This window comes from Oncorhynchus nerka, linkage group LG2 (assembly GCF_034236695.1).
Source record: "Oncorhynchus nerka isolate Pitt River linkage group LG2, Oner_Uvic_2.0, whole genome shotgun sequence".
Taxonomy (NCBI): Eukaryota; Metazoa; Chordata; class Actinopteri; order Salmoniformes; family Salmonidae; genus Oncorhynchus; species Oncorhynchus nerka.
The window spans coordinates 9,774,557-9,799,834 of NC_088397.1; the positions used below are offsets into that span (position 1 = coordinate 9,774,557).

Sequence of the window (25,278 nt, forward strand, 5' to 3'; positions counted from 1 at the left end):
GCACCACTCCCCTTCCTCCTCCCCCTTCCCTCTGGGCTGGAGCCCAGCATCTCGCTGCTCGATGCTCGAAATAACAGCTAGAGGTCAGTGTTTAACTCTAAAGGAAATGAATCGTTTCAAATGTGAAATTCTATTGCCCATCAATGGAAAAAAAACTACTACCTGCAACTAATTGCAATATATTTAAATTCCTTTTGATAGAATGTGATGATTGGATGTGCATGAACGTTTAAAACAGTATCACGTGTATCAATACAGAAAAGGTTCAATAAGAGTGCACTTAAATGCAAAATAATTCAAGTAGGAGTGACCAGTTTTTAATATCTTAAAACATCTGTGCAACATTGTTCAAATGTTACATCACTGTATGACCTGTCATGTTTACAATATTTACAAAATAAAAAAACGGCTGCTTACATGAAATAATAGACAACGCCAAACAATGAGAAAATATGGGACTTCACACCATTTGTCCTAGAACCCACAATGCAACAAATGACATCAAGTGCACAACACACTTTACAAAGTAGTCTACTTTTGTAAAGTACACACACACACACACACACACATTAGTGAGAAAACGTAGTTACATGTGGAAAAACCAACACTGACAACAGCAACATGTTAATAACACACAAATAAAGATTCATAGAGCAAGCAAGGGTAAGAAAAATAGCACACACACACACACCTCCAAAAATAAAACACACACACACACACACACACACACACACCTCCAAAAATAAAATACACACACACACACGTGTGTGAATAAATTGTGCTGCACTGACCATTTGACCGACAACAGAAAGGTAAAAGTGAAAAGACATTATACAACATGGGGTTTGAACACGAGACTGACTGGGTCTCTCGGTCACTGCACAAGGGCAGAATGAACTTCACGTGTTCTCTTGACTGCTCTCAAGAGTATTTGTGAAAAGCTTCATTAAAAGCATGAATACTTTCCTAGAAGTAGAGTGAAATACTTTTCTGTCTGGAGTGAATTACAGTTGATCCATCTAGACATGGTTTGTAACATGAACGGTTACACAGATTAGAATTTTTAATTTTTTAAAAAGATTGACGTTCTGAAGTTGATTTAATGATTTATGATGTAACTTATTTGAATTGCACACAACACGCTGTAGTGAATATAACAAATCTGTTTTCAATGGGGCAATAAAAAGCATCCAAATCTCATCAGCACAAAACGTAGTGAAGCAGTTCTATATGCAGACAGTCTCCGATTAACACACTTCTATTGGAATTGTATTCAGTAGTGATTTCTCCACTAAACAACTCCATGACAGCACTGACAGGGCTCAGGCCTGAAGGCCCAAAGCGACAGGGCTCAGGCCTGAAGGCCCGAACCGACAGGGCTCAGGCCTGAAGGCCCGAACCGACAGGGCTCAGGCCTGAAGGCCCGAACCGACAGGGCTCAAGCCTGAAGGCCCGAACCGACAGGGCTCAGGCCTGAAGGCCCGAACCGACAGGGCTCAAGCCTGAAGGCCCGAACCGACAGGGCTCAGGCCTGAAGGCCAAACCGACAGGGCTCAGGCCTGAAGGCCCAAACCGACAGGGCTCGGCCTGAAGGCCCAAACCGACAGGGCTCGGCCTGAAGGCCCAAACCGACAGGGCTCGGCCTGTAGGGCCAAACTGACACTTCTTTCTTTCCATACTAATATGACATACTGCCCATAATCCATTTTAAACGTTTCTTCTATCCTTTAAACTATTATTGTACGATCTGCACTGATTTTAACGAATAATTTAGGTTGTTAAAAGTTGATTCTGATTTTTATTTTATTTTAAAGATCGCATGCGGTCTAAATATATAGTGAAGCCTTTTCAGACTTTATGCTTATAAATAAGCATGGTCCCCAGAGACTGGAGATACGCAACCTTTCTGGAAGGAGGCAGTCAATGACCTCTTCAGGACATGATCTACTGTAACAAACACTACAGAAGAGATAGCTAGCAGAAGGGAAAAACACAGTAGTACACAACGTCAAGGGATCCAAAAAGAACACATTTGAAATCAAACTGGAAAACAGTCAGGTTAATGGCTAAACTGAATACAGCATATAGGCTATTTCTGTGTAAAATAAACACGTAAGGCTTTGAGTTTATAACTCTCGGTTGTATTATTGCCATCTAGAATATTGTAAAGCTTAAAATAAATATGAAATACTGTACATAAATAATTTATAACAAATAAACTACACATAAGGCCCCTAAATTGTAGGATGAACTCTTTTCCACCATTTTACCTCAGGCAGTTAGTGTTATTTTCACAATCCACTCTTACGTCATAATAACATACGGCATCTATGCTTGTCAAGGTTGGTTACGTGATCTAAAGCTATCGCTGTGTGATAAAATGATGACACTATTTGAAAATGATATTAAGAAAAATAAAATCACATCAAAAATAAAATTGAAATGATGCAAAAACAGCTGACTGGTATTTGACAACAGTCTGTGGTTTTAGTAGGTTGAGATCCCGGAATTAGAAGGAAGCTTCATTCCAATCATCCTTTTTCTATGGTAACCGTAGAAACAGAAAGCCTTTCAGCTGGTAAAGTTCACTCTGTTTTTAAAACTCATAAAATGAACAAACACTTAGTGGTGTTGAAGTGGAGCCCGTTTCTCCTGGGTCTGGATTCAGAAAGCGTCTCAGAGTTAGGATCAGTCTCTCCCCTCTTAGATCCTAATTAAGATGATGTGGACAGGGGGGGGGGGGGGACTTGATCCTACTGCCAGTGATGATCTAGTAGCAGGCCCCCCTCTGTATATGTCATCTTATTCATTATAATATTAAAAGTGAAACTGATCCATGATCAGCACTCCAACTCCTCGAATGCTTTCTGAACACAGACCCTGCTGGTCAAGCCAATAAACAGCAGGTCTATAACATCCCCATATAAAAGCTTCCGGCTGGATCTCGTCTTTACATGTCCCTTGCATACAGTCAGAATGACTGTGTGTGTTGAATAAAAACCAGGACATCGGTGCACTTCTGCTGCTGCTGCTTTGTACAATACAAGTTCACATGTGCATTATTAAGTATGTTGTACATTACCAGTGTACAATATTTACATACATTTCTTAATATTCATGAAATCTTCCGCATTACCTATATACATATTGAAAATGTATCAGAAATATTTGGACTGTCTATTTTCTTTAAAATGTAGTATTTTTCTTCTATTTATCAATTTTTTTTAATATGTTATTCTAGAAAAAATAGTTGTCATTCAGCTGTAGACAAATTACAACCGTTGTTTTTTACAGTTGAAATTCAAAACTGTAATGTTTTTGTTTGGCTTTTCCAGGACTTTCAATGTCAGTCAGCTAGGGAGGTCGTGGGACGATAATGTACCACTACTATCCATATTGTAGCACCTGGTTGGAGTTCAAAGGTCGCGGCGGGGCGGTCTGAACCGTTGTTCCAAGGCTGGGCACTGGCTAGATACTGGACTGTCATTAGCTGACCAAACACATTCAATGTTATCTGGAGATCTTTCTCCTCTTGGGCTTGGGCAGCTTCACCTGTCTGTCTCTGGAAGGGATCTGATGAACCTGAGGACAGAGAAGACAGAATACATTAATGCATGACCAGGGCTCTAATTTAACTGGGTGGTTCCAGTCCTGAAAGCTGATTGGCCGACAGTCGTGGTATAATCAGACTGTATACCCAGGTATGACATTTATTTTTTAACCCAAACCCTAACTTTTAACCTTAACATTTAACCCTAACCTAAGGACAGAGAAGACAATAGAAGATGTATTACTGACCCCTCCTGTCTCAGCCTCCAGTATTTATGCTGCATTAGTTTATGTGTCGGGGGGCTAGGGTCAGTTTGTTATATCTGGAGTACTTCTCCTGTCCTATTCGGTGTCCTGTGTGAATCTAAGTGTGCGTTCTCTAATTCTCTCCTTCTCTCTTTCTTTCTCTCTCTCGGAGGACCTGAGCCCTAGGACCATGCCCCAGGACTACCTGACATGATGACTCCTTGCTGTCCCCAGTCCACCTGGCCATGCTGCTGCTCCAGTTTCAACTGGCCTGGGCCCTAGGACCATGTCCCAGGACTACCTGACATGATGACTCCTTGCTGTCCCCAGTCCACCTGGCCATGCTGCTGCTCCAGTTTCAACTGTTCTGCCTTACTATTATTCAACCATGCTGGTCATTTATGAACATTTGAACATCTTGGCCACGTTCTGTTATAATCTCCACCCGGCACAGCCAGAAGAGGACTGGCCACCCCACATATGCTCTCTCTAATTCTCTCTTTCTTTCTCTCTCTCGGAGGACCTGAGCCCTAGGACCGTGCCCCAGGACTACCTGACATGATGACTCCTTGCTGTCCCCAGTCCACCTGACTGTGCTGCTGCTCAGTTTCAACTGTTCTGCCTTATTATTATTCGACCATGCTGGTCATTTATGAACATTTGAACATCTTGGTCATGTTCTGTTATAATCTCTACCCGGCACAGCCAGAAGAGGACTGGCCACCCCACATAGCCTGGTTCCTCTCTAGGTTTCTTCCTAGGTTTTGGCCTTTCTAGGGAGTTTTTCCTAGCCACCGTGCTTTTACACCTGCATTGTTTGCTGTTTGGGGTTTTAGGCTGGGTTTCTGTACAGCACTTTGAGATATCAGCTGATGTACGAAGGGCTATATAAATAAATTTGATTTGATTTGATTTGATTAATAGAAACCAAACAATCCAGTCTCTGTTGGCTTGTGCAGGTAGTAGCGTACATTCTACAGTGTTTAATAGCACCTGAGTTCAGACAGAACTCCACAGACATCCTAATCTGACTAAGCTGTCCTCTTTTCCACTCAAAGTGTCTGGTTTCATATTTCGCCTGTCTGAATTCAGAGGGAAGGCAGCAAGATGCATGAACAGCACAGTGAATCCTTTTCAAATTGAAATGTGGTGCTGGTTGAGGGGTTGTTGCAGCTTGTTTATGTAATCCTCTGACTGGGGTGTGTGTGTGTGTGTGAGGTGTCTCCCGGCTGACACAGAGACAGCCCTTTGATCAACAGTGGCTGTAGTCTTAGTTCTGCTCAGCTTAGCCTGGGGGACAGTCTAGAGTGGGAGGGAGGTAGTAGAGGGAGACAGGAGGGGCAAAGGGAGAGAGAAGGAGGGGAGAGGTAGAGGGGCAGAGGGAGAGAGAAGGAGGGCAGAGGGAGAGGGCAGAGAGAGAGGTAGAGGGGAGAGGGAGAGAGAAGGAGGGCAGAGGGAGAGGGGCAGAGAGAGAGGTAGAGGGGCAGAGGGAGAGAGAAGGAGGGCAGAGGGAGAGGGGCAGAGGGAGAGAGGTAGAGGGAAGAGGGGCAGAGGGGCAGAGGGAGAGAGGTAGAGGGGCAGAGGGAGAGAGGTAGAGGGGAGAGGGGCAGAGGGAGAGGGGCAGAGGGAGAGAGGCAGAGGTAGAGGGGCAGAGGGAGAGAGAGAGGAGAGGGAGAGGGGCAGAGAGGGGCAGAGGGAGAGGGGCAGAGGGAGAGAGGGGGGCAGAGGGAGAGAGGTAGAGGGGCAGAGGGAGAGAGGTAGAGGGGCAGAGGGAGAGAGGTAGAGGGGCAGAGGGAGAGAGGAGAGGGGAGAAGTAGAGGGAGAGAGGCAGAGGGAGAGAGGAGGGCAGAGGGAGAGGGGCAGAGAGAGAGAGAGGGAGAGGGGCAGAGGGAGAGAGGTAGGGGCAGGGGCAGAGGGAGAGGGGCAGAGGGGCAGAGGGAGAGAGGTAGAGGGGAGAAGTAGAGGGAGAGAGGCAGAGGGAGAGAGGTAGAGGGGCAGAGGGAGAGGGGCAGAGAGGGGCAGAGGGAGAGAGGTAGAGGGGCAGAGGGAGAGAGGTAGAGGGGCAGAGGGAGAGGGGGGGCAGAGGGAGAGAGGGAGAGAGGGAGAGTAGAGGGGCAGAGGGAGAGAGGTAGAGGGGGGGCAGAGGGAGAGAGGTAGAGGGGCAGAGGGAGAGAGGTAGAGGGGCAGAGGGGCAGAGGGAGAGGGGCAGAGGGAGAGGGAGAGGGGCAGAGGGAGAGGGGCAGAGGTAGAGGGGCAGAGGGAGAGGGGCAGAGGGAGAGAGGTAGAGGGGCAGAGGGAGAGAGGTAGAGGGGCAGAGGGAGAGAGGTAGAGGGGCAGAGGGAGAGAGGTAGAGGGGCAGAGGGAGAGAGGTAGAGGGGCAGAGGGAGAGAGGAGGGGAGGGAGACAGAGGAGAGGCCATCTGGGAGAGCATGGTGTTCTAATCTTTCTAGATGGTACTAGTATACTCACAGTCCCTGACATCTTGTCCAGCTCACTCATGGCCTCATGTATAGCAGCTTCTAAATGATTATTCAACTTCCCAGCTCTGTTGGGAACAACGAAAACAAAATCATGTCTCAGAAACATCAATAAGTCCATATCTAAACACTCAGCATTTTCTTTTTCGCTTTGGACAAAAACATGAATAGATTTGTTCAACTCTGCCTCCTGCTACGCAGGGATAAAGTATGCAATTATAACATGAACTGTAAGCAATGACACTGACTGTGGTCCAGGTACATTTTTACAGAACATTGAGGGAGAAGAGCTAAGGTAAGCGCTGTGTGTGTGTGTGTGTGTGTGTGAGTGAGAGAGAGAACAGGTGCAGTGGAGGAGGTTTTTCATCATCAGGGTGTAATGACTAGCCAGCCAGGGCATCCAGGGGGTAATGACTAGCCAGCCAGGGCATTCAGGGGGTAATGACTAGCCAGCCAGGGCAACACCAGGGCATCAACAGGGGGTGATGACTAGCCAGCCAGGGCATCCAGGGGGTAATGACTAGCCAGCCAGGGCATCCAGGGGGTAATGACTAGCCAGCCAGGGCAACAGCAGGGGGTAATGACTAGCCAGCCAGGGCATCCAGGGGGTAATGACTAGCCAGCCAGGGAAACAGTAGGGGGTAATGACTAGCCAGCCAGGGCAACAGCAGGGTGTAATGACTAGCCGGCCAGGGCATCATCAGGACATCATCAGGAGTAATGACTATCCTGCCAGGGCATCATCAGGAGTAATGACTAGCCAGCCAGGGCAGCACCAGGGGGTAATGACTAGCCAGCCAGGGCATCATCAGGTGTAATGACTAGCCAGCCAGGGCATCCAGGGGGTAATGACTAGCCAGCCAGGGCATCATCAGGGGTAATGACTAGCCAGCCAGAGCATCAACAGGTGTAATGACTAGCCAGCCAGAGCATCATCAGGTGTAATGACTAGCCAGCCAGGGCATCCAGGGGGTAATGACTAGCCAGCCAGGGCATCATCAGGTGGTAATGACTAGCCAGCCAGGGCATCATCAGGGGGTAATGACTAGCCAGCCAGGGCATCATCAGGGGTAATGACTAGCCAGCCAGGGCATCATCAGGACATCATCAGGAGTAATGACTATCCTGCCAGGGCATCATCAGGAGTAATGACTAGCCAGCCAGGGCAGCACCAGGGGGTAATGACTATCCTGCCAGGGCATCATCAGGGGGTAATGACTAGCCAGCCAGGGCATCATCAGGGGGTAATGACTAGCCAGCCAGGGCATCATCAGGGGGTAATGACTAGCCAGCCAGGGCATCATCAGGTAATGACTAGCCAGCCAGGGCATCATCAGGACATCATCAGGAGTAATGACTATCCTGCCAGGGCATCATCAGGAGTAATGACTAGCCAGCCAGGGCAGCACCAGGGGGTAATGACTAGCCAGCCAGGGCATCATCAGGTGTAATGACTATCCTGCCAGGGCATCATCAGGTAATGACTAGCCAGCCAGAGCATCATCAGGTGGTAATGACTAGCCAGCCAGGGCATCATCAGGTGGTAATGACTAGCCAGCCAGGGCATCATCAGGTGTAATGACTAGCCAGCCACGGCATCATCAAGTGTAATGACTATCCTGCCAGGGCATCATCAGGTAATGACTAGCCAGCCAGGGCATCATCAGGGGGTAATGACTAGCCAGCCAGGGCATCATCAGGGGTAATGACTAGCCAGCCAGGGCATCATCAGGGGTAATGACTAGCCAGCCAGGGCATCATCAGGGGGTAATGACTAGCCAGCCAGGGCATCCAGGGGGTAATGACTAGCCAGCCAGGGCATCATCAGGGGGTAATGACTAGCCAGCCAGGGCATCCAGGGGGTAATGACTAGCCAGCCAGGGCATCATCAGGGGTAATGACTAGCCAGCCAGGGCATCATCAGGTAATGACTAGCCAGCCAGGGCATCATCAGGGGGTAATGACTAGCCAGCCAGGGCATCATCAGGGGGTAATGGCTAGCCAGCCAGGGCATCATCAGGTGGTAATGACTAGCCAGCCAGGGCATCATCAGGGGGTAATGACTAGCCAGCCAGGGCATCATCAGGTGGTAATGACTAGCCAGCCAGGGCATCATCAGGGGGTAATGACTAGCCGGCCAGGGCAACAGCAGGGGGTAATGACTAGCCAGCCAGGGCATCATCAGGTGGTAATGACTATCCTGCCAGGGCATCATCAGGAGTAATGACTAGCCAGCCAGGGCATCATCAGGGGGTAATGACTAGCCAGCCAGAGCATCATCAGGGGGTAATGACTAGCCAGCCAGGGCAGCACCAGGGGGTAATGACTATCCTGCCAGGGCATCATCAGGGGGTAATGACTAGCCAGCAAGGGCATCATCAGGGGTAATGACTAGCCAGCCAGAGCATCAACAGGTGTAATGACTAGCCAGCCAGAGCATCATCAGGTGGTAATGACTAGCCAGCCAGGGCATCATCAGGGGGTAATGACTAGCCAGCCAGGGCATCATCAGGGGGTAATGACTAGCCAGCCAGGGCATCATCAGGGGTAATGACTAGCCAGCCAGAGCATCAACAGGTGTAATGACTAGCCAGCCAGAGCATCATCAGGTGTAATGACTAGCCAGCCAGAGCATCAACAGGTGTAATGACTAGCCAGCCAGAGCATCATCAGGTGTAATGACTAGCCAGCCAGGGCATCCAGGGGGTAATGACTAGCCAGCCAGGGCATCAGGTGGTAATGACTAGCCAGCCAGGGCATCCAGGGGGTAATGACTAGCCAGCCAGGGCATCATCAGGGGGTAATGACTAGCCAGCCAGGGCATCATCAGGGGGTAATGACTAGCCAGCCAGGGCATCATCAGGGGTAATGACTAGCCAGCCAGGGCATCATCAGGACATCATCAGGAGTAATGACTATCCTGCCAGGGCATCATCAGGAGTAATGACTAGCCAGCCAGGGCAGCACCAGGGGGTAATGACTATCCTGCCAGGGCATCATCAGGGGGTAATGACTAGCCAGCCAGGGCATCATCAGGTGGTAATGACTAGCCAGCCATGGCATCATCAGGGGGTAATGACTAGCCAGCCAGGGCATCATCAGGTGGTAATGACTAGCCAGCCATGGCATCATCAGGGGGTAATGACTAGCCAGCCAGGGCATCATCAGGTAATGACTAGCCAGCCAGGGCATCATCAGGGCATCATCAGGAGTAATGACTAGCCAGCCAGGGCAGCACCAGGGGGTAATGACTATCCTGCCAGGGCATCATCAGGGGGTTAATGACTAGCCAGCCAGGGCATCATCAGGTGTAATGACTATCCTGCCAGGGCATCATCAGGTAATGACTAGCCAGCCAGGGCATCATCAGGTAATGACTAGCCAGCCAGGGCATCATCAGGGGTAATGACTAGCCAGCCAGGGCATCATCAGGTGGTAATGACTAGCCAGCCAGGGCATCATCAGGGGGTAATGACTAGCCAGCCAGAGCATCATCAGGTGGTAATGACTAGCCAGCCAGGGCATCATCAGGTGGTAATGACTCGCCAGCCAGGGCATCATCAGGTGTAATGACTAGCCAGCCAGGGCATCATCAGGTGTAATGACTATCCTGCCAGGGCATCATCAGGTAATGACTAGCCAGCCAGGGCATCATCAGGGGGTAATGACTAGCCAGCCAGGGCATCATCAGGGGGTAATGACTAGCCAGCCAGGGCATCCAGGGGGTAATGACTAGCCAGCCAGGGCATCATCAGGGGGTAATGACTAGCCAGCCAGGGCATCCAGGGGGTAATGACTAGCCAGCCAGGGCATCATCAGGGGTAATGACTAGCCAGCCAGGGCATCATCAGGGGGTAATGGCTAGCCAGCCAGGGCATCCAGGGGGTAATGACTAGCCAGCCAGGGCATCATCAGGTAATGACTAGCCAGCCAGGGCATCATCAGGGGGTAATGACTAGCCAGCCAGGGCATCATCAGGTAATGACTAGCCAGCCAGGGCATCATCAGGGGGTAATGACTAGCCAGCCAGGGCATCATCAGGGGGTAATGACTAGCCAGCCAGGGCATCATCAGGGGGTAATGGCTAGCCAGCCAGGGCATCATCAGGTGGTAATGACTAGCCAGCCAGGGCATCATCAGGGGGTAATGACTAGCCAGCCAGGGCATCATCAGGTGGTAATGACTAGCCAGCCAGGGCATCATCAGGGGGTAATGACTAGCCAGCCAGGGCATCATCAGGGGGTAATGACTAGCCAGCCAGGGCATCATCAGGGGTAATGACTTGCCAGCCAGGGCATCATCAGGGGTAATGACTTGCCAGCTAGGGCATCATCACGGGTAATGACTAGCCAGCCAGGGCATCATCAGGAAAGCAGCAGTCCCAAAAACACCCTATTCAATGCATTACTTTGACCAGGGCTCAGAGTGGGACAGAGAGTACAGACAGGTGATTCAGTAGTCAGTGGTATTAACCTCTCCTCAACACAGAACAGCCAGCCAGGATGGAACTAGCCAGCCAGGATGGAACTAGCCAGCCAGGGCATCATCAGGAAAGGAGCAGTCCCAAAAACACCCTATTCAATGCATTACTTTGACCAGGGCTCAGAGTGGGACAGAGAGTACAGACAGGTGATTCAGTAGTCAGTGGTATTAACCTCTCCTCAACACAGAACAGCCAGCCAGGATGGAACTAACCAGCCAGGATGGAACTAGCCAGCCAGGATGGAACTAACCTGGCCAATCAACATTCTAGAATGGAATTCCACTCTTAAAATAGAGCAAATAAAACACATCTGTTCATCTTTTTAAAACACAGGAGAAACTGGTTCCACATACACACTGATGTAAATCATCACATGTCCCATCCATCCTACAGCAATAGAACTTACTTTCTGTTCCTCTTGGTCGCTCTGTCAAGGGCCTCTAGGTCATGTGTCAGTGTTTTCAGCTTCTCCGTCTCCACCTGGGGTAATAACAGATGTCAGACAGTGTGTTCAGCTTCTCCGTCTCCACCTGGGGTAATAACAGATGTCAGACAGTGTTTTCAGCTTCTCCGTCTCCACCTGGGGTAATAACAGATGTCAGACAGTGTGTTCAGCTTCTCCGTCTCCACCTGGGGGTAATAACAGATGTCAGACAGTGTTTTCAGCTTCTCCGTCTCCACCTGGGGTAATAACAGATGTCAGACAGTGTGTTCAGCTTCTCCGTCTCCACCTGGGGGTAATAACAGATGTCAGACAGTGTGTTCACCTTCTCCGTCTCCACCTGGGGTAATAACAGATGTCAGACAGTGTTTTCAGCTTCTCCGTCTCCACCTGGGGTAATAACAGATGTCAGACAGTGTGTTCACCTTCTCCGTCTCCACCTGGGGTAATAACAGATGTCAGACAGTGTGTTCAGCTTCTCCGTCTCCACCTGGGGTAATAACAGATGTCAGACAGTGTTTTCAGCTTCTCCGTCTCCACCTGGGGTAATAACAGATGTCAGACAGTGTGTTCAGCTTCTCCGTCTCCACCTGGGGTAATAACAGATGTCAGACAGTGTGTTCACCTTCTCCGTCTCCACCTGGGGTAATAACAGATGTCAGACAGTGTGTTCAGCTTCTCCGTCTCCACCTGGGGTAATAACAGATGTCAGACAGTGTTTTCAGCTTCTCCGTCTCCACCTGGGGTAATAACAGATGTCAGACAGTGTGTTCAGCTTCTCCGTCTCCACCTGGGGTAATAACAGATGTCAGACAGTGTGTTCAGCTTCTCCGTCTCCACCTGGGGTAATAACAGATGTCAGACAGTGTTTTCAGCTTCTCCGTCTCCACCTGGGGTAATAACAGATGTCAGACAGTGTGTTCAGCTTCTTCGTCTCCACCTGGGGTAATAACAGATGTCAGACAGTGTTTTCAGCTTCTCCGTCTCCACCTGGGGTAATAACAGATGTCAGACAGTGTTTTCAGCTTCTCCGTCTCCACCTGGGGGTAATAACAGATGTCAGACAGTGTTTTCAGCTTCTCCGTCTCCACCTGGGGGTAATAACAGATGTCAGACAGTGTTTTCAGCTTCTCCGTCTCCACCTGGGGTAATAACAGATGTCAGACAGTGTGTTCAGCTTCTCCGTCTCCACCTGGGGTAATAACAGATGTCAGACAGTGTGTTCACCTTCTCCGTCTCCACCTGGGGTAATAACAGATGTCAGACAGTGTTTTCAGCTTCTCCGTCTCCACCTGGGGTAATAACAGATGTCAGACAGTGTGTTCAGCTTCTCCGTCTCCACCTGGGGGTAATAACAGATGTCAGACAGTGTGTTCAGCTTCTCCGTCTCCACCTGGGGTAATAACAGATGTCAGACAGTGTTTTCAGCTTCTCCGTCTCCACCTGGGGTAATAACAGATGTCAGACAGTGTGTTCAGCTTCTCCGTCTCCACCTGGGGTAATAACAGATGTCAGACAGTGTGTTCAGCTTCTCCGTCTCCACCTGGGGTAATAACAGATGTCAGACAGTGTGTTCAGCTTCTCCGTCTCCACCTGGGGTAATAACAGATGTCAGACATTATGTTGGGTCTAAGAATAGGACCAAAAGCCTGACTAGGTCCCATCAACATGACCATCAGTAGCAGAAGTGATCGCCGACAGTTACTTTCATCTAAAAAGGTACAAAAGTAAACAGTGAAAGAAAACTAGATTTGTGGGTGTGTATTTTTCTTTCACCGGTCTCTGAAGACATCTCACCTTGCTGTCCTCTCTGAGCTGCAGGCTGCCATGGTGATGGTTGTGCCCCACCTCCTCCCCTGACAGTTTACCAGGCCAGGATGGGAACCCTTTAAAGCCCTGTCCCCAGACCAGATCCCCCATGTTAAAGGTCCTGGGTCTATAGTGGAGCATCTCTGACGATGGGCTGTCCGGCTGCCTCAGGTCCTCCTCGCTGCTCAGGGACTTGGTGTCAGATGGGCTGGGGGCACAGCCTCCGTTGAAGTGCCCGTTGTAGTGGCCCACGTACTCTTTAACCAACGGACCCTCCAGGCTGGTGGAGGAGCTGGGAGACTGGTCGTCCCCGGTTAGGTCCCCCTGTCTGGGGGGGCCGAGGGGGTCAGACACACCGTACCCCCGTAGAGAGAACTGGACCTGGGGGGGTCCGACGCCACCTCCGTTCATATGGGCGCATCTCTCCACAGTCTGATCCAACCTCTCTTTGTAGTTAATGATGTTCACGGCCGTCCGGTTGCAGTTGTTGAAGCGGTTGAATCCCTCCTCCAGGAAGGCCTTGTCTGAGGGGACGGGGAGAGAGTGGTGGTGACCTTCGTGGGGGGAGCTGTCGGCTGGACAGGGGGGTGCAGGAGCTAGACTCCCAGGTCTCTCCATACAGGGGCTGCTGCGGACATGAGTGGAGCACTCTAGGAACTCCTCACCGCCCCATGCCGTGTGACCTCTGTCCAGACTTCCAGGGTACCCAGTCTCGCCTTCCCACTGCCCCCTGGGGGTGCCATGGCCTGGGGATCTGAAGTAGTCCTGGTGGGAGGCCTCTGGAAGTGCTCCCTGACCCTCTGGGATGCTAACAGTACTCTTCCCCTGACCAGAGTGCTTCCGGGGCCGTCCTGCTCTGACCTGCCTGGGTCTGGGCTGTTGGCTCAGGGTCAGTGTCTGCTCCCCCTCCTGGTGCGCCACCCGGTGGCCACTATGGCTGACTGCAGCATGGCTGTGAGGGAGGTTGTGGTTGATGCTAACCGGCTCCCCTACGGAGTTAGTGAAGGCAGTCATGGTGCTGAGAGTGGGTACCGGGCTGGACTGGGTAGTGCCACTAACCGTGGTGGTGATGACTACATGCATTCCTTTACTGGCAGCATCCACCACAGCCCTGTAGATGGCATCTACAGACTCCACCCCTCCGCTGGGTAGCCTATCAGAGCCGTGCATCCCTGGGGGAAGCCCCTCTCCCTGAGTCTGTTGCATCTCCTGTTGGCTGACACCAAACTGGGTGTGTGACAGCATCCCCTGAGACTCAGGAAGTGATGTCATACCAGACTGAGAGATCATCTGTGAGTGAGGGACTGAAATGCTGTTGTCTGGCAAACACCCCTGAAACAACACAGACGTAAAGTTCATTGAGAGAAAAGGAAAACGTGTCATTATCACTCCTAGCATGTCAGAGAATCCACAACTATTGGGGTCTTTTGAGGAGGACGGAATGTATCATGTAGATCATCCACCCGTAGTGAAGAGTGAATCAGATAATCTTGTCATCTCTATTCATTCTATTTCTATCTGCAACGCTCAGAGCGTTTCACGTCACTGAACACACCCTTCAAACAGACAGACTAACCTGGAAGTTCTGGAACAGGCAGGCCATAGGGTGGGCGTTGGAGGAGTTGTTGTTTTCAGGGAAGCCAGGTTGCTGTGAGCCCTGGTAGCCAGGAGGGAGACCCTGCATGGCCCGCTGAATGCCCTGATGAAGCTGCTGCTGCTGGGCATGACGCTGCTGGAACACCTGGGTACCACCGCCACTGCTGGAGCTGACGTGGGGCTGGAGGCTGGTTATGCTGCAGTTTACGAGGTTAGATGGGTCTCCTGTTGGGGTGGAAGAATAATACTGTTCATTGTTATTTTCAAATCAGGGAAATTCCACACCTTAACTGCCTGGAGAAGACAGGTCAGAGTGGTAACTCAATTATGAGCCAAATGATGGAAGAAGAGTGGGAAGATGGAAATTCTTGTAATTGAACGAATAATCTGGAGAACCCGATGGCTTAGGCTGTAGTACTGTGTTCCACTCCTCACAGGTCTATTTTCTCCTCCTAACTAGTTCCTCCGCTCACTAGTCTAGCTCCTCTCACTAGTCTAGCTCCTCTCCTCCTCGCTCACTAGCTCCCCTCCTCTCACTAGTCTAGCTCCCCTACTCTCACTAGTCTAGCTCCTCTCCTCCTCGCTCACTAGCTCCCCTCCTATCACTAGTCTAGCTCCTCCTCGCTCACTAGCTCCCCTCCTCTCACTAGTCTAGCTCCTCTTCGCTCACTAGCTCCCCTCCTCTCACTAGTCTAGCTCCTCTCCTCCTCTCACTAATCTAGCTCCTCTCCTCCTCTCCCCAGTCTAGCTCCTCTCCTCAGTCTAGCTCCTCTCCTCAGTCTAGCTCCTCTCACCAGTCTAGCTCCTCTCACCAGTCTAGCTCCTCTCACCAGTCTAGCTCCTCTCACCAGTCTAGCTCCTCTCCTCCTCTCAACAGTCTAGCTCCTCTCAACAGTCTAGCTCCTCTCAACAGTCTAGCTCCTCTCCTCCTCTCACCAGTCTAGCTCCTCTCCTCCTCTCACCAGTCTAGCTCCTCTCTTCCTCTCACCAGTCTAGCTCCTCTCCTCCTCTCACAAGCCTCTGCCTCAGCTTCGCCTCTCATTAGCGCCTCCCCAGCCCCCCCCCTAGCCTCCCCTCTCACTAGCCTCCCCTCCCAAGCTCCTCACCTCCCAAGCTCACTAGCTCCCCTCCTCTCACTAGTCTAGCTCCTCTCACTAGCTCCCCTCTCACTAGTCTAGCTACTCTCCTCTCACTAGCTCTCCTCTCACTAATCTAGCTCCTCTCCTCCTCTCACTAGTCTAGCTCCTCTCCTCCTCTCACTAATCTAGCTCCTCTCCTCCTCTCACTAATCTAGCTCCTCTCCTCCTCTCACTAGTCTAGCTCCTCTCCTCCTCTCACAAGCCTCTGCCTCAGCTTCACCTCTCACTAGCGCCTCCCCAGCCCCCCCCACTAGCCTCCCCCCACTAGCCTCCCCTCTCACTAGCCTCCCCTCTCACTAGCCTCCCCTCCCAAGCTCCTCACCTCCCAAGCTCACTAGCTCCCCTCCTCTCACTAGTCTAGCTCCACTCCTCTCACTAGCTCCCCTCTCACTAGTCTAGCTACTCTCCTCTCACTAGCTCTCCTCTCCCTCACTAGCCTCTCCTCTCCCTCACTAGCCTCTCCTCTCCCTCACTAGCCTCTCCTCTCCCTCACTAGCCTCTCCTCTCCCTCACTAGTCTAGCTCCTCTCACCAGTCTAGCTCCTCTCACCAGTCTAGCTCCTCTCACCAGTCTAGCTCCTCTCAACAGTCTAGCTCCTCTCAACAGTCTAGCTCCTCTCAACAGTCTAGCTCCTCTCCTCTCACCAGCCTCTGCCTCGCCTCTCACTAGCGCCTCCCCAGCCCCCCCCACTAGCCCCCTCCCCCCACTAGCCTCCCCCCACTAGCCTCCCCCCACTCCTCCCCCTAGCCTCCCCTCTCACTAGCCTCCCCTCTCACTAGCCTCCCCTCCCAAGCTCCTCACCTCCCCCCACTAGACGCCACTCTCCCGCCACTCTCACTAGCCTCCCTCCCCAGCTCCCCCACTAGCCTCCCCTCCCACTAGCCTCCCCTCCCACTAGCCTCCCCTCCCCTCCCACTAGCCTCCGCAGTGCTCAACCAGTGTGGCTGCACTGCTATGATATAGTGGTGATGGTTGCCGGGGAGGTTGCTATGGGAACGGTGTGATTGGTGGTGCTGTCTGAGCCGTGGCTTATTTCAGAGGTTGCAGCCTGGAAGAAGACTGGGGGTTGAGGAAGGGATGTGATTTAATGGCCTAGGCAGGGGGATGGGGTCAGAGGCAGGGCTGGATGCTTGCATGGTGGTGGCTGGGGAGGGGGAGCTGTCTGGGCATGAGGTAGGAGAAGAGAAGTGCTTGGTTGGAATGAACCCATCTAGGGAGATAGGCTAGCAGTCCACAAAGAGATGAAAGATATGGCATATGTTTCTCAGGAAGCATAGTGGCTATCTTATAGTATTTAGCATTATTTCCTGCTATCATGTTCACACAACAGTAGGCCAAATACAGCCATGTGTAACACAGTGGGCCAAAGGAAAAAATGATCTATTCAGATAGGCCTGTATCAGAGCAGACACATAATAAGGCTAATGAAGGAACACAACCCTTCTCCAAAGGCTTCACCCAGGCCTCCATTCAGAAGCCAGCGTTACTATAGCTACCAGCCAGCTCACACCAGCTCTTCACTATATCTGGTCAAGAGCTTGTTTCTTAAAAAGGAGGGAGAAAAAAAGATCTGTTTTCGTGTTATTCTGCCACTGAGCTGAGCACTGCAACTAGCATGCTAATAAAGAGAGAAGCCACAATGACTATACAAACATGAGGGCCAGCCTCTCAACGAGAGACTAAAGACTGTCGTTCAACTCAAAGGCCATCTAGGTGGATTTATCAAACTCACACACCATCACAGAGCAAAGCGCGATCATCGAACAAAGTTTGCGTTTCTCTCAGTAGCTCACCTGGCTCAGAGATGATTGGACCACAACTCCCATCATTGTTGCCGAGTGTCATTCCTGACATACTAGTCCTTCCCAGCGCAGCGTGAAGGTGACTGTGCTGCTGCTGATGCTGCGGATGTTGACTTGGGTGGGACAGTGGTGGTGGGTTAGTGTTAGGATGGTGGCTCAGGGGCATGTTCCCTGGGCCAAGGCCCACTTGTCCACCAGGCCCCATTGGGCCACAGTTCACCAACGAATTGGCCTGGATCTGGTTCATCAACCCTGGGAACCGAGGGCTGTGAGAATGAGGGCCTCCAGAGTCCATACTCCGGCAGTACATACCTTGACCCTCCCCTTGGCCTAGCATCCTCTGTTGGGCCAGTAGGTTCTGCTGCTGGGAGGCTCCAGGAGGCATGACCCCAGCCACATCACTGTAGTGCATCTGACCAGGTCCTGGGGGGCCAACAGGGCCTTGGTGCTGGTTATGGTGGTTGTTGTGGTTGCTCATGGACTGAAGCAGCTGGGCCATGGAGGTGTTGGTCTGTAGGCCCCCAAGCCGGGCCACTTTCCTCAGCTGTTCTGCTGAGCTTGGTAGTGGTAGCCTGGGACCTGGACCTCCACCCATGTTAGGAGGCTTGTTGAGCATGTTGAAGACCATGCTGTCGTGGTGGTTGAGGGGGTTGTTGGGCGGTGGTGGGACTGGCGGCTGCTGCTTGCGCTTACGGAGTAGGGGGTCTCCTCTGTCTCTCTGCTGGGCCATGAGCTTGTCCCGGAGGGCAGCCCGACCGCTCTGGCCCCCTGCTGCTGCTGCTTCCACAGTGGAGGGCACGGTGGGGTTAGGGGGAAGCATGGGGTTTAAAGTGCTGCTACTGGGCCTCTCTATGCCGCTGAGAGGGCCACTGGGATGCCCAACTCCACTACTACCACCATTACTATCAACCCTACCTGGGCCTCCACCTCTACTGCCAGGCTCACTGCTGTTGTCACCGTGTTTGTTTTGATTTGCTAGCTGTGCTTTGGCTGCTGCTGACAGTAGGCTGCTGGCGGGGAAGGAAGCAGCATTCTGCTGGTTCACGATCTGGTTGAGGGGCATCCCTAACAGTCCTGGGTGGTTCTGTCCCTTCTGGTTCTGGGCCTGGTGAGGAGCAGCGATGGAGGGGCCAGAGGAGGTGACAGGGGGGTACATGCCGGGGTTGTTGTGCTGGGTGTTGATAGCGTTCTGGTTACTCATCTCAACCAGCAGCTGACTGGGTAGGTCTTTGTACTGGTGGAGTGGGTGTGAGTCAGGCTTGGCAGAGGAGGGGCTGGAGGGCATGTTAATGTGATTGGCGGGCCGGGGGGAGCGAGGAGGAGCCTTCATCCCGCCACACGGACCCTGACTGGGGCCTGAGGGCATGGCAAAGCTCCCATGGTCCGAGGAGGTGGAGGAGGAGCGAGAGCGCTGGGGAGAGGCCTCCATCCTGCTGCCCAGGACAGGGCCTGACATGTGGACTGGGGAGGTGACGGGAGAGGTGGACATGGAGGTGGTTATGGAGGTCTGATGTTGAGTCCTCTGCATGTGACCTCCATGGCTGTGGCCCACTGGGCCGGGTTTGACAGTGGGGAGAGGGAGGTTGCTTGGCAAGGGGACAATGGCGGGAGGAGGGTGGTTGTTCATGTTTACATTCATCATTGGTACCTGAGAGGAGTGGACACTAGGGTGGAAGTTGGAGTTTGTTTTGGAGTTTGTCTGGCTGATACTGATGCTAGGCTTGCTGGGGATGGGGTCTAGGATGCCTAACGGGTCCTTTTCAGAGGTCATCTGCTTTTTCTGGAGGGTACAGGAGGGAGGTATGGCAGACGGGGGGCCAGGGTGTGGGGCGCTGGGCTGTGTATTGAGGTGAAACGGTGGTCGTATGGAAATATCCATACTGGGGGATCTGGGGAAGTTACACACAGGCTTCTTCATCATGACAGGGCTTTTGGCAGTGGCGGTAGGGGAGAGGGGTGTGCTAGTCCTTCCTGCCATAACGCAGGACGTCTGGGTCCCAGTCGGAGAACCGTGGAGGAGCATCCCTGGTGGGGAGAGAGGCGTTCTGTTGGCCCTGTGGATGGGGCTGGAGCTGGTGGCTCCAGGGAAGCCACAGGGGTTGTTTCTAAACCCATCTGGGCTCCCCAGAGGATCAGACCTGAGGCTAGGGGAGAGTGGTGACCCGTCCCTGGGCCCATAGAGCTGGGAGCCGGGGCCCCCTGGACTCAGCATGCTACCATAGCCAGAGCAGTACGAAGACCTGGGCCCAGGCTCACTGCTCAGTCTCTGCTGTCTGTTGGGATAACCAGGGTAAAGCTCCAGCTGCTGGGGTGGACCTCCTAGCTCTTGGGGAAAGTGCCGGTGACCTGCTGCAGCCGCCATCATCATTTTGAAAGGGTTCTTGCAGTTGGGAACCACAGAGTTGGGTAGCGGTGACTGGTGAGATTTCTTCCGTATTGCTCGGGGATTCGTGGAATGTGACGGGGCCATTGATGTTGAACCTGAGGGGGAAGATAAGTGAAACGAGTGTTAAAGCTGAAATCTGCAATAGAGGAAACAGCACCACTGTTTGCCTGAGGACATCTGTTATTGTTGATGAAAAAGAAGTGGAGATTCACCACTGTGGAGGGAGAGAAAAAAAGGCTTGATTGTTCTATCGCTCATACAATGTCAGAGTGAAATAAACAGTGTTTGTTGTTTGAAGCATCATCTCTGTTTTTGTAATACCGCAAAGAGACGTAGCAGTTTCACCATTACGGGTTCCAACTTTAAAACATTGAAAGTGTTTAATGTCACTGTGAAGCCAATTTCAAAATGTCCACCTTTTTTCTGACCTTGTTCTATATCACCCATGAAACAGTCTGAAATCTGTGAGAAATGTATCATTGGAAAACAACCAAAACAGTAGTGATACACAGTCACTAGGATACTTACTTGTACCTCCACCAGGACTGGTAAGGGTCAGAGCAGGGTGTGGTAGCGCCATAGTTTTGTGTAGAGTGGCCACAGCCAGCAGCTTTCTCTTATGGATACACAGCTTGGTGACGTCTTCATCTGCCCTCACGTCCTCTGCCGTCCTCTGTTTAACGGCAGCCCCGGATCAAAGTTAAACACCTGAGGAAAGGAGAGTCAGCTCTCTGTTACCTGGCCTGTCTTGGTGAAAGGAGAGTCAGCTCTCTGTTACCTGGCCTGTCTTGGTGAAAGGAGAGTCAGCTCTCTGTTACGTGGCCTGTCTTGGTGAAAGGAGCGGCGTTTATCCACAAGGAAGTACATAAAGTAAACATCAGTAAAAAATGGAACGTCCGCTACTTGTCAGGTCATATCCTCCTCCAAGCCTCCTGCTTCTCCAGAAGACTACTTCACATTTGAATATGAATATATATTGGCCTTGAATAGGAACGCAGTTCCCTGCCCGTCTCCGTTTCAATATAAAGCAAACACACAAAAAAAGTATAAATTAAGACTGTATGCAGCATAAAATATAGCCTACTATATGTGGGAAAACAACCTCTGTTTAATTGAATATCTGGGTTTAACTAAACTGTTCATTGCATCACTCAGGAGTAAACCTTAATCTCCATCCTTAAAAGGGATACCTCGGGATATTGGAAATGAGGCCTGACACTTCCCCAGAGTCTGATAAAACTGGTATCCACAAGTTTATTTCTCTGCGTGCGGTTTGAATGAAGTTGCTTACTAGCGCAATTGCTAACTCTGCTAGCATGCTGACTCTGGGGAAGTAGATAAAGGGCCTTGTTGACAAAATCCCAAAGTATCCCTTCAAGCTTTGTGTGGTGTTTCTTTGGCAGCTACGCATTCAGAGAGTCAATTTCGGTTAGCTAAAGACTGAGACAGACAGGACAACCAAGATGGTTAGTTAACGTACCTTTGGGAGGATGAGTGGGCACTCCAGGCCACACTTGCAGGTCCCGTCTGTGAGCAGGTAGCTCTTCACCTGGTCTAGACAGGACAGCACCGAGCCACTGGGACTGGAAGTTACAAACCAAAACTAATGTTTAGAAGAAAAACATTTATCGTCCAATATACATGAGTGTCTCATAAGGAAATGTATCTGTTACTTTATCCCAACCGCTCTGAAAGAGACACACAGGTTGGCTAGATGATACTAGCCACCAAGACTGTAGGTTACAAACCAAATAGAAGTGCATTATTGTGGTAGCATTACAACAAAAAAACAGAGCACTGCAATGGGTCTTACCTGATGTAGAGGACTCCATTAGTTGGATCCACCTTGCGATGCCAGCCAATAGGGACCTGGACAGGGGCTGTATGCCCCACCCCCTCTGAGACCCCTCCCTTACAGTCCTTTCCTCCATTCATTGTTCTAGTTGGTTTAGTACACAACACCTTAGAGCATATCACACATCAACCAGAGACTTCAGAGTACATGGCATCTTTGTCTTCCAATAAAGAGGACTTTGTAGTGCACTACAATTTCACTCTCAAAGTTGGATGAAGTATGGGCTGGGGTCTGTGTGATGTGAGGCAAGCTCACTGTGAATCCTAACCTTTCAGACCCTTCATAGTTTTACTACTGAACACCAACGAGATTTCCATATTTGTCTCGGTCATTCAGAGCCATAGACACTGAATCAGATTCAGAGAGGCTGGGGCAACAGATGGAACCAGGAGTGGCTCATGAAGACATGCTAGGGGTTCCTTCTGGGGCAGGTTATTTGAGGGATTCCCATGGTTCCTGATTGGGACAAATAAAGAAAAGTATTAGAAAACATTGTTCTATGACATCAACCAACATTTACACAAAACTACATGCAACAACAAACTGAAAGGTTTGTGTATGTGCAGTTGTTGTAGCCTACATTCATGTTATGTCCAATTCAGACCTACCTGACCTACCCACCATTATCTAACGGTGCAGATTTAACATCAGTTTGATACACTGAATAATTCATTGCAGACAAGTTCTGTCAAAGATATAGGAGTGGCACTCCGGGCGTGTAAATGTATTTTCTAAAGACTAAGGATCTTACTATTGTTGTGTGGCCATGCGTTGGCCTTGACTGTCAGAAGGCTCAGTGCTGTACTGTCACAGGCTACTAATCCAAGCCCTTGTGTGCTGACTCATAACTGTCCCTGTGTAGGGATGGAGGGAGGGGGATAGCTAAAGAGGCAACACAAGCATCAGGTTCTATCTGGAGTCAAGGTATGGGCGGACGGGTGGAGAGGCACCCAGGCTCACAACAAGCAGATGAGAAGAGAGAAGGCTCTGTATTATATGATGTAGCTATGATAGGGACCCGATGCATCTCTGCTTGGCACTCAGCGTTAAGGAGATTGATTGAGGGTAAAGGCCCTGCTTTAGACTAGCGTCTTGTCCAGAAGGTGTAAGTGTACATGAAGCTGCCTCACAATACAGAAACAGGAGATGAGCTGCTCCACTTGCACAAGCCAAGGCTACTTACTACTTATGATAGTTGATTATGTAAAACCTCTATTCACTGTCAAAGAACACCTAATCGTCTTTATGGAAATCGTCATGCCAAACACACTGAATATGAATACGGAGGTGTTACAGGGATAATACATCTATGACAAATCTCCTGCGTGAGGATTTGATTTGGAATGTCATGGGGCTGACACATCAGACTGGGCCCATTTTGGGTTGCAGAAAAGCAACGACCCATTTATGACAGCAGGCATAATGGCATTGCACAGCTCTCTGTGAGTCAGGTGCTGCATTTCCACAATATATTTTGAGAAATGACAGCAGGTAGCTCACTAACTCTTATTAAACTGACAACCACACGAAGATGAGGAAGAAAGACACACACCTGTACAGCTGCGAAACTAGGCTATTGTTAATAATTGGCACGATCTATAATGGCAAGCTATTGCACCAAAGAAATCTGAAATGCCAAATCAAATGGCTTGTGGAAATGGCTCGATCAATGCATCATATAGCATAACGTTACTGTACATAGAGCACTCCTTTTCGTCTGCAGAATCAAAAAGGTCTAGCTACTATAAATTATTACAAGTTAGCTAGCTACCCAGATAACGTTAGCTAGCTTTGGGGGACATACAGAGTTTTTATCTAGCTAACGTTAGCTAGATAGTGACATAGTTGGCTACCTTGCCAACTGAACTACCTACATAGCTAGCTACTAAACTAGCATATCAGCTGATATCCAACGTTACTTAACCTAGCTAGCTAACGTTAGCTACAAAGAATCAACATGTTTACTGGTAGGTGGGTGATATCTAGTCACCTGATATTAGCTCACTAACAGTTAGCTAACTCTTCGGTCTAACGTTACAAAGTCTATATAAGACGGTTGTTTTAACGAAGAAAAACAACCACTAGCGGGCCTTATTTAGCCCACCGATAATGACTAGCTATCTAACGTTAGCTAGTAGACAGCTAGCCAAACATGATTTATCGATGGCAGGCTAGGTAACCAACTTAGCTAAGCTAGCTAACTAGCAGAATGCTAATGCTAGTAAGTAGCTAACGTTAACCGAAAAGGAATTGTAAATAAACATACCCGTGTAGTCTAACACAAACTCCAAAACATTAAAATGCCTTTAACGATATTCCACTGTACGAAAAAAGTATATCCCGAATTGAAAGTCGAAGTTTTTTAAAATCGTAACTGGGGAGCTTTGAGCGTATTTTCCAATGTGAAACGTCTCCAGCTAGGGACGAGGCAGAGACAGGCCAGTGAAAGAATAGCTAAGCAGAGGGTTGCTTTGCAAAGACAGGAGCTTTTGAGATTCCAATCTTATTGCCTATAAAAACGTTTTTCCATCTTTCGGAGTATCAAATGATTCCTTGAAAGTCCATGGTGGCTGAAATAGTATATTTCAACTCCCTCAAATTTGCTTCTGGCCCTTTAAAAATAAAAATAAAAATCCTACCCATCAAATGTCTCGGCTGGTTCTCCCTAGGCTTGGGATAAAGATGGAGTACATTACTGCTCCTGCGCCTCAGAGAGATGAGGAGAGAGCTAGAGAGCACAGAGTTAGCGCAATTCGGAATCCTTGGGACGTCCTTACCCTAAACTCTAAACCTTTCCTTTTTTCTTTTCCTTTTTTGCCTTTTTTTGCCTCCTTTGCCTTTTTTTGCCTCTTTTGCCTCCTTTGCCCTTTTTGCCTCCTTTGCCCTTTTTGCCTCCTTTGCCTTTTTTTGCCTCCTTTTCCTTTTTTTGCCTCCTTTTCCTTTTTTTGCCTCCTTTGCCTTTTTTACCTCCTTTGCCCTTTTTTACCTCCTTTGCCCTTTTTGCCTTTGTCTTTTTCAATTGTAACTTTAAAGGGGTGACGTCAGAATTGGGATGTCCCAAGGATTCCATTTAGTATTTTCCCGAGAGCACAGTGGGGGGAGATGTTTCTCTGACAGGACTAGAGCAAAGAGCAAAAACAAGAAACACATCGTGTTACACAATTATGGAACCCAACAGAAAAGTGTCTGTCCAGATATTAATTCAAATTAAATTACAAATCTGTCACGTTTCACTTCTGCTGATTCAATAAAAGGTAGTGGTGTACTTCAGTAAAACAACTTTTTGGGGTGTATCTGTACTATACTATTGATATTTTTGGCAACTTTTACTCCACTATATTCCTAAAGAAAATAATGTATTTTTTACATTTTCCCTTACACCCAAAAGTACTTGTTACATTTTGAATGCTTAACACGACAGGAAAAATGTCAAATTCACACATTTATCAAGAGAACATCCCAGGTCATCAATACTGCCACCAATCCGGCTGACT

The 25,278-nt window shown here is 49.9% G+C and overlaps 1 protein-coding gene across 1 annotated transcript; it reads right to left on the reverse strand.

Moving 5' to 3' along the window:
• Nucleotides 1-295: 295 nt before the first annotated feature.
• LOC115116343 (methyl-CpG-binding domain protein 5-like) lies at nucleotides 296-24,532 on the reverse strand. Its single transcript, XM_065022823.1, is given in 11 exon segments — nucleotides 296-3,582; nucleotides 6,265-6,340; nucleotides 11,162-11,235; nucleotides 12,995-14,338; nucleotides 14,583-14,827; nucleotides 17,535-20,024; nucleotides 20,458-20,622; nucleotides 20,625-20,637; nucleotides 21,410-21,512; nucleotides 21,743-22,240; nucleotides 24,051-24,532. Coding segments are annotated over 10 exon segments (4,704 nt in total). The 5' UTR covers nucleotides 21,865-22,240; nucleotides 24,051-24,532; the 3' UTR covers nucleotides 296-3,510.
• Between the last annotated feature and the right edge of the window lie 746 nt (nucleotides 24,533-25,278).